At 41.5% G+C, this 9741-nt stretch overlaps 1 protein-coding gene across 1 annotated transcript; it reads right to left on the reverse strand.

Annotated features, from left to right (window-relative positions):
* Positions 1–7231: 7231 nt before the first annotated feature.
* On the reverse strand, positions 7232–9083 carry LOC147863668 (UDP-glycosyltransferase 85A5-like). The gene is made up of 2 exons (XM_087320500.1): positions 8517–9083; positions 7232–8348 (listed from the first exon to the last, which is right to left on the reverse strand). Exons 1-2 carry the CDS (start codon positions 9061–9063, stop codon positions 7333–7335), a joined length of 1563 nt encoding a protein of 520 aa, XP_087176626.1. The 5' UTR covers positions 9064–9083; the 3' UTR covers positions 7232–7332.
* Between the last annotated feature and the right edge of the window lie 658 nt (positions 9084–9741).

Raw genomic sequence — 9741 nt, forward strand, 5'->3', positions numbered from 1 at the left:
CTTTTGATTCTCTCTTCTTTTCTTCTCTCTTAGCTTCTGAGTACGTATACTCTTACACAGCCACTACTGTGTAGAAAACTCAGTCGTTCTCAGAGTTACGCATACAATACAACTCGTTTTTCCCTCATACATATATACTGCCAGGCCTGTTGGCATATATATGCTAGGTCATTTCTTCTTTATATGGAAGAAGGCATATGTATATGTATATGTGTCCATTTGATTGAGTACGAATTCGGCTTTCTCACCGAATTCGGTCAATTGACCCCCGATTCGGTTCTTCGGCAAACCGACCATTCTTTTGCTCTCCGACCGACTTCGGCCAAATTCGGTAATCCGACACATTTCGGCTTCTCAACCGATTTCGACCAGCCGACTCTTAAGTCGACTTTTCGGCCGACCCCCCGCAAGGAGGGACACCTTTACACAACAGAGATGTGGTGGGTGAAGTGGCTATTTGGTAGCATGTGATTGGTTAAATCGATGGTCTGTGGTAAAATGACCACTGGAGAACTCAAAACAGTTGCACTTAAGCTTTCAATAAATTGGCAATATAATCTTAGTTGATAATAAATTATAGTGAGAGATCATCCAGGAGCAGAGAGAATGTATTGAGAGAGTGTGTGTGCAGGTTTGGAACTACCTCCACTCACATCCAGAAATAAGGTCCAACAATGGTTTTCTTGAGGAATCAAGCAATAGTTTTTTATCAAAATGCAGTAGTAAACAGATCAGCCAGAATTACTTGAGTGAACAATACTCTTGAGTTCATGACATAGGATTCCATTGGCTCTCGAGCAAAATTGCAGTATACTTATATATCTTTTGTTTTACCATGAAAGGCTAAGTTTGTGCAAAGCATTGGCAATTGGCTCTTAGTAAGAACTTTAATATGGGAGTCAAACGTAAGGGCGTATGCAAGTTAGTGCATAAACTTATAAAAAGAAAGGGTGAGTGTCCATGGAGGACTGTTCACGCTCAATCAACAATCCTGGTATTGTGCTAAAATCTGCATCATAACATCATCTAGCAAGTACTACGCTTGGATGAGTTACAATTATGAGGGTAAGAACATTGTGATGTGTTAAAGGCCTGAAGCCTACATAAGATAATGAAGCATTTGAGCATAATAAAACATTTTGCTGTCAGATTCATTCATTGTCTCATGAAAGCATAAGTGAATACGTTGTGCATGGGAGGTTTCCTCGAGGGGAACTCCAACTGTGTGCGAGAAAACCACCAATCTTGCTTTTAAGACAGAGAGAATGATTAGATGGGATTGGATCCAGCGCCTATCTCTTGAGCAACCACGTGGGTGACCACTGAAACATAGGTATGAACTGTGGATGCTTTTGAACAGTAACCTATTCTTGTCGGTTGCCCTGTGAGTGGAACACGGTTGGGATTCCATGTGAAGGGAAACACATGGTTCAACACTGACATATCTCTTCTTTCAGCTTGACAACATAAATGTGGATGAAAATGTGGACAGCCCACATGTATTCATAGTGTATTCATAGTAAAGGATTTTATGAAGCATTCTCAACTAAAATTAAGCAATACCCACCTCTGCAGCATTGATTCAATGCAAAAAAAAAGCCTCAAAACTATCCTCTAGAAGGTAGCTTATCTGCTAATCCAGCAACTACCATCCAGTTTGCATCCGTTGATGAATAGTTCTTATGCAATTTTTGTCTTTCCTTATGTGCCAAAATCTGTTTGGGATGAATAATTTCATCCAATTTGTTGTGTTTGGGTTGTTCCTCAAATGGTAATTTCGCTGGTACACCACTTACAAAAGTTGAAGAAGACTCAAATGGAATGCATTATGTATCCTCCAACCTTCAGGTTGCCTTAACCAGTAAGCTTTATAACATATATTTCTGAAATGTGAAAAGGTTCATCAGAATGCCTACTAAGCTTTGGAAACAATAGCAACAGTAGCTATCACAAGGTTTAAACACAAGTCATGACAGTGATGGTTAACAGCTATCTTCTCTTAGTTTTGAGTCTTTTGAACTGCAAACATACGTTCAGCTTCAGCTGCTGATTTTGGATATAATTGTTGACAAATGAAACGTAAAACAAAATTAGTAATTACCTAAGAAAATCTAAGCTACCAGTTCTGTGGTCTACCACATAGGCATTGATCGAACTGCCTAAATCTCCAAGGAAAACAACATAAAAGACAGTTATTCACCATCAATTCTGCACTCATCAAATTCCTTGTTTTCAAACAATACAACTCTAAGGAAGATTTTTCTCTTGAACATGAAATCACCAGACTTCCTTAATTACCTAAAGAAATCTAAGCTACCAGTTCTGTGGTCTACCACATAGGCATTGATCGAACTGCCTAAATCTCCAAGGAAAACAACACAAAAGACAGTTATTCACCATCAATTCTGCACTCATCAAAGTTCCTCGTTTTCAAACAATACAACTCTGGAAGGAAGATTTTTCTCTTGAACATGAAATCACCAGAATTCCTTAATTCATCAAGAAAAACAACACAAAAGTGGTATTTATTATCTCTATTACAAAATTATTCATCCTAACTCTTGTCTGTTAAAAGAAAAAAATACAAGACAAAGGCTGTGAATCATAAAACTATTGCATTCTATACGTATCAAATCCCACTATAGCTACCAGTCATTACCTCAAGCACACATGTATATCACAAACTACCTTAATGTTCCAGCAAAAAGAAAAAAAATCTGGTTCGTTTCTCAATTACATATGCATTCACCAACTTTACGCCATCTTCAAATACAAGAATAATGACAAAAACCAAAGAATCTCGTACCTTTTGCATTCTCTGGTACTTTGGGACCGACAATACTGAATAAACTGAAATCAGAGGCCAAGATCTCGTTTGAAGCGTGTCACAGCACGTCCATGGATAAGTATGATTCTAGTAACACTAGGTCTATGACACAGAGTAGGTTTCCAACCCTTCTTCTCAGAAGAAGAAGAAGAAGAAGCTCGGTGTTCACGAACGACGAATTTCTTTCTGACACGTGTAACCTGCTCAAACCTTGTTTCATATTCTATGTATCTCAGCTAGTCTTCTTTAACCTTCAAACGGCGGTCGAGGCGGAATTCGAACTCCCGTCGTTGCCTTGCGATCTCTTTGATTTCTGCGACTGAGAGAAGGCCCCACTTCTACGGTTCATAGAGCTGTAGCAGTAGGTCGATATGAACGCTGTGTGTGTGACTTTCTTATGTACATAGGTCGATAATATCTATAGCAATATTTAGGTTCAAGATCGGATCGACGGCATAATAACTTGGTTCCAAAGAAAAGCTACATTCTCTAGGGCCTAGGCTCTATAGTTCGGAACACCTAATCCCAAACTTCCCCACGTCACTTCTACGTGCATTCCACCTTAAAATTCTAACTCCATAATATGTCATGTTGTGGAGTTGGATCATCATCCGCCCATTTGTGGGCAAAACACTATCGAGCTACTATTGCTCGTGTATTAAACTTAAACAAACTTTTTCTCTCAGTTGTTAAATAGTTGTTTGTGTTCACTAATAAATTAGTAAAAGTCACAATGTGGTTGAATCAAGCTACTTAATTGGTTAAACATCATATAAATCATACACGTGGCGCATGTCACAATCACATATGACTTTAAGTAAAGTGCTTCATTAAACTCGTGCAAAATGAGAGAAGAGAGAGGTTTGTTGAGCTGCCAATAGACAAGATCGTCCAACCAACAAGGATATCCTCACTTATCTACAAGTTTCTAGTTATGTGAATCCCATCAATCAATGACATTCAATTATTTGTGAAGTCGGTTAACTGCACATCATAGTAATATATTGAAACAAATAAGCATTGATTGAACAAAAGTAATAACACAAGAAAAGGTGAAACATGGAATAGGTCAATACTCCTAGATACATAGAAATCTATTGAACCAAACCATAGTTATATGTTGAAACAAATAAGCATTGATTGATCGAAAGTAATAACACAAGAAAAGGTGAAACAAGGAAATGTGTCAATACTCCTAGATACATAGAAATCTATTGAACCAAACGAATAGCACGAGAAGAGGCGAAACAAGAAGTAGATCAATACCATGCAGGTACAATACAAATAGAAGAAGAAAAAGGGTTCTATCTATGATGTCCATCCCGTTCCAAACCATATATCTAACACGTGACACTTGTTCTCTTATTCATTAACTCTTTTTCTTTTCTTATTCACGGCAGGGTTCCAACCAATTTCAAATAACGTTAAAATTGTTTTGTCTTCTATATTCGAAAAGTGCACAAACACACTCAAATAAAACAAAACATATATCTAACACGTGACACTTGTTCTCTTATTCACTAACTCTTTTTCTTTTCTTATTCACGGCAGGGTTCCAACCAATTTCAAATAACGTTAAAATTGTTTTGTCTTCTATATTCGAAAAGTGCACAAACACACTCAAATAAAACAAAACATATATCTAACACGTGACACTTGTTCTCTTATTCACTAACTCTTTTTCTTTTCTTATTCACGGCAGGGTTCCAACCAATTCCAAATAACGTAAAAATTGTTTTGCCTTCTATATTCGAAAAGTGCGCAAACACACTCAAATAAAACAAAGCACAACAGTAATATGGTCCCAGACGGAAGAGTCGTAATATGAAAAAGGGTAATGCAGTTATTTCTGGTCACGACTGGCAATGAGCAGCAGACAATATGCTTCTGCTAAAATTCTTTGTTTTTGGCCGGCTCAATCATGCCATTGCGGCTGCTCGTCGACGCATGTCCTCCACAAAAATTCCATAGTTCCTTGACGACGATCCCGATGCCCCAGCCCCACCGGCGGCAGCCATGGCTGACCTCCTCAGATCTTCACATATCCGCCTCACTGCCCCTTAACCAGTAAGCTTTATAACATATATTTCTGAAATGTGAAAAGATTTGTCGTAATGCCTACTAAGCTTTGGAAATAATAGTGAGAGTAGCTATCACAAGGTTTGAACACAAGTCATGACAGTGATGGTTAACAGCTCTTAGTTTTGAGTCTTTTCAACTCTCTTAGTTTTGAGTCTTTTTAACTTGCAAACATACGTTCAGCTTCAGCTGTTGATTTTGGATATAATTGTCGACGAATGTAAGATAAAACAAAATTATGAATTACCTAAGAAAATCTAAGCCACCAATTCTGTGGTCTATAGGCTGGGAATCATAAACCTATTGAATTCTATAGGCATCAAATCACACATGTATATCACAAACTAACTTAATGTTCCATCGAAAAGCAAAAGAATCTAGTTCGTTTCTCAATCACATATGCATTCACCGACTTTACTCGATCTTTAAATACACGAATAATGACAAAAACCAAAGAATCTGATACCTTTTGCATTCTCTGATACTTTGGGACCGACGATACTGAATAAACTGAAATCAGACGCCAAGATCTCGTTTGAAGCGTGTCACAGAAGAAGAAGCTTGGTGTTCACGAACAATGAATTTCTTTCTAATACGCGTAACCTGCTCAAACCTTGTTTCATGTCTATGTATCTGAGATAATTAATCTTCTTTAACCTTTGAACGATGCTCAACGCGGAACTCGAACTCCCGTCATTATCTTGCTATCTCACTGATGGCAACAACAGAGAGAAAGCCCCACTTCTACAGTTCATTGACTGTAGCAGTATGTCGGTATGAACTGTGTGTGCGTGCGTGTGTGACTTTCTTATGTACATATGTCGATAATATCTATAGTAATAGGTTCAAGATCCGACCGACGACGTAATAGATTGGTTCCAAAGAAAAGCTACATTCTCTAGGGCCTAGGCTCTATAATTCGGAACACCTAATCCCAAAGTGTTAGGATCGAAACCGGCCACAACCGGTATACGTATTCGGGTGCAAAGACAGAGGTAAATGTGCACAGACACACAGAAAACGAAATAGATACAGAGACACTGGATATTTTACGTGGAAACCTAAAAAGGGAAAAACCACATTGAGTCCACAAACTCCAAACATATCACTATGATAGGAGTACAATGAGAAACTTCAAGGCAACAACCTTAAGCTCTCCTTCGTCAGATTGACGGTCATAGAGTTACTCGCTAACTCTCACTCTCTCACATTTATAGAGGCAACAACCTTCTCTAACTATACAACAATGATCAATAAATACACATTATAAAGTTTGCCCTAGTTGTATTTATACATATACAACTTTCTAACTATTTACGTACATAGCCCACAAAGGGGCTCATTTAGACTATTTACAAATATAATCTTTCGAATCGATCATTCTATTTCCGTTTATCGATTTCGATTCTCGATTCCCGATTTTGGCCTCGGCCGAAATACTCATCGACTCCATGGGAATCGCTTCTCCCTTTTTCTCTTGATTCGTGTTCCACTTCCATCAAGAGGGACCTGTCATCCAACACAAACTTCCCCACGTCACTTCTAGGTGGAGAGCACACATTAAAGTTGTAACTCCATATTAAGCTCATGTTGTGGAGATGGATTATCGTCCACCCTTTTGTTGGCGAATCATTCTTGAGCTACTATCGATTCTATATAAACTTAAACAGACTCCTTCTCTTGGTTGTTAAAGGGTTGTGTTCACAATAAATTAGTAAAAGTCATGATGTGGATGAATCAAGGTACTTAATTGGTTAAACATATAAAAGCACACATATGGAATATAATACACTCCCATAATGTTTGGCTTAATGTAAAGTGTGTAACATTAACCTCGTGCAAAATGAGAGAAGGGAGAGGTTTGTGGAGTTGCCAATTGACAAGATCATCCAACCAAGAAGGATATGCCCACTTATGTAGAAGTTCCTAGTTATGTGAATCTCATCGATCAATGTTATTCTATAATTTGTTGAGTTGGTTAACTGCACACCATAGTTATATAATGAAACACATAAGCATTGATTGTAGGACAGTAATAACACAAGAAAAAGCGAAACAAGGAAAAATAGGTTGGTACTCCTAGATACATATAAATGTATTGAACCAAACGATAGCACGAGAAGATGGGAAACAAGAAGTATAGCAGAGTCGGTAAGGTACAAATAGTAGACGTTTACATCCTGAAAAAGAGTTCTATCTATGATGTCGATCACGTTCCAAACCATATAAAACATGCAACACTTTTTCTTTTTCTGAATCACGCCATTTATTAATAATGAGGCTTCACTCAATTTCAAATGACGTTAAATTTGATTTGCCTTCTATATTCGAAGTGAGCGCCGAGGCGGAAAAGTCATAATATGAAAAAGGATAATGCAGTTATTTCTGGTCACGACTGGCAATGAGCAGCAGGTAATATGGTTGTGCTAAAATCCTTTGGGTTTTGGTGGGCTCAAGCATCCCATTGCGGCTGCCCGTCGACGCATGTCCTCCACAAAAATTCCATAGTTCCTTGACGACGATCCCGACGCCCCACCTCCACCGGTGGCAGCCATGGCTGACCTCCTCACATCTTCACATCTCCGCCTCACCTCCGCGTCCTGCCTCATCACTTCTCTCACTAACCTCGCCACCTCCCCTGCCCTCGCCCCCTCCTCTATCCCCACACCCACTTTCCACACCTCAACCACGTAATGCGCGTTCATCCTCTGCTCCGCAAACCCGCCCGCCCTCGCCAATATCGGGACTCCCGCGGTAATACTCTCCAAGACAGAGTTCCACCCGCAGTGCGAAAGGAAAGCCCCCACCGAAGGATGGTTTAGCACCTCCAGCTGGGGTGCCCATGCGATGACCCGGCAGTGCTGGAGTAATTCCGGCGAGGCGGTCTCTGGGTTCAGCTCCGCACGGAGGGATGTGAGCGGAGCACCACCCTGGTCCGGCCGGACTGCCCACAGGAACGGCACACCGCTGCCTTTTATGCCCTGGATTAGGTTGGCAAGCTCGACCTCCGACACGTTTGCAAGGCTGCCATATGCTATGTAAAGTACAGAGCCTGGCGGATGGGCGGACAACCAACTGCTGCAGCCGCCGTCCTCAGCCGATAGGCTAGGCGCGGCACCTGGTAGCCTACTTGCCAACCCATCGCCGTTGTTGTGAGATGATAAAGATGATGATCCGAGGATGGCATCGGGCAGGAGAGGGCCGATGGGGAGATAATTCGGTACCTCCGCTTTTAAAGCGGCAGAGGCATCCGGGTCAATCTCCGTCCATGTGTTCCCTAGGTTCCACGCTGCCTCCAGGGGGCGGCGCATACAGAGGTGCAGGAACCATCGGAAAAGGAAACCCGTGGTTTCTTCCTCTAGGAAAAAGGAGATATAATCTTGGAGCTTCATGGGTGCGATCCCAGGGATGCACGTGACCACCTCGGAGGCCTTGGCAGGATCTGGACTTCAGCACGTGGGACAAGCACATGAGGAGGAGGCGCAGGGCAGCATATATATGTATGTATGTATGTATGTATGTATGTATCAATGAAGCACATAAAGGGTGAATGAAAGGAGTCACAAATTCTAGTTATGAATGATGGAGGATGGATGGGACGGGCCTTTACCTCGGAGGGGCAAATAGCCGTGGTCCATGAGAAGAGACTGAAAGTGGTAGGCCAAGTTGGCGTGGGCTGGCGTCGTCCACAGCGCCACCCGGGGCACGCTCAATTGGTCCGCCACGTCCTGCATCCAGGAGTAGAAGGAGTCGGCGATGATGCACGTGACGGGCGGCGGCGGCGGCTGCGTTACAGCTGGGCCACTGGCCGGTTGAGGCTGCGCCTGGGTTTTGATGAGCTTGGCCAGAGGGCCGGGCAGGGCCAGCGTGGCGGCTACAGTTTCTATGAGGCTCTGGTTGAAACGGGCATGGTGAGGGGGCAGGCCGTCGGGGACGTGCAGGAAACGGAGATTGGGGGTGTGGAGGAGGGATTGGTTTTGGCCGGCGGCGAACATTCGTTGGTGGGTATAGTCGGTGTTGATGAACGTGACGAAGAAACCGTCGGCGAGGAGGTTTTTGGCGAGGTGCATCATGGGGTTGATGTGGCCCTGTACGGGGAAGGGGAAGAGCACTGCGTGGGGCTGCACAATGCCGTTTCTTCCTTCATGGCCGCCCATCTCTTCGATCTCTGGTTAAATGGCTTTCGTGGGTAGCAAAGGACGGAGTGTTCTCCTCCTTCGGTTCTTTGTAGATATAATAGATCGATTGGTTGTGGGGACGAATCTGGATCGAACCAATACCAAGCAAAAGAAAAATGAAATAAACGTACCCAAGCTAATACACATGCACATGCACATAATATACACGTTGATATGGATGGCCCTTTCAAGGTTTTCTTCCACTTTAAAATTACATAACACCATCATTAGGTTTCGATTTGGGTTTGCTCTAGTTGGCTCCACCGAAACAGTGTTTTACCGTTAGATGTTAAGAGTCTGATCGTCATGCCTCAATTTTACATTAAAAAAACTTGGTTTTACAGTGTGGTGGTTTCTTGGGACGCCATTGTGTCAACCTACCGAGTCGTACACGTAATTGAAAAGTGCAAATTGAGTATTTCCCAAAAATTGAACAAATCATCAATTATTGTTGGAAGCTCAGCAATAAAGACAATGGGTCGATAGAAAATAATTTAAAATAATGTACGTCCAATTTTAATTTGAAGTATAGAGTGAGAATGGACATTCATCACAATACTATTCATATGACCCGTCTTTTCATTTTAAACTTTAATTGGTTGAATAATATGATATTTTCTTGAAAAGAAGCATGTGCCTTAAGTGTTGATCTTGTGA

This window comes from Azolla caroliniana, unplaced genomic scaffold (genome assembly GCF_043228905.1).
Source record: "Azolla caroliniana isolate FFs.n. ecotype wild unplaced genomic scaffold, voAzoCaro1.0.p SCAF_5, whole genome shotgun sequence".
Taxonomy (NCBI): Eukaryota; Viridiplantae; Streptophyta; class Polypodiopsida; order Salviniales; family Salviniaceae; genus Azolla; species Azolla caroliniana.

Coding starts and splice junctions, on each gene's coding strand:
- LOC147863668 (XM_087320500.1), bottom strand. CDS start 9,063: ATGGGCGGCCATGAAGGAAGAAACGGCATTGTGCAGCCCCACGCAGTG. Junction 8,349..8,516: donor CGGCTATTTGCCCCTCCGAG/GTAAAGGCCCGT, acceptor GCTGAAGTCCAG/ATCCTGCCAAGGCCTCCGAG.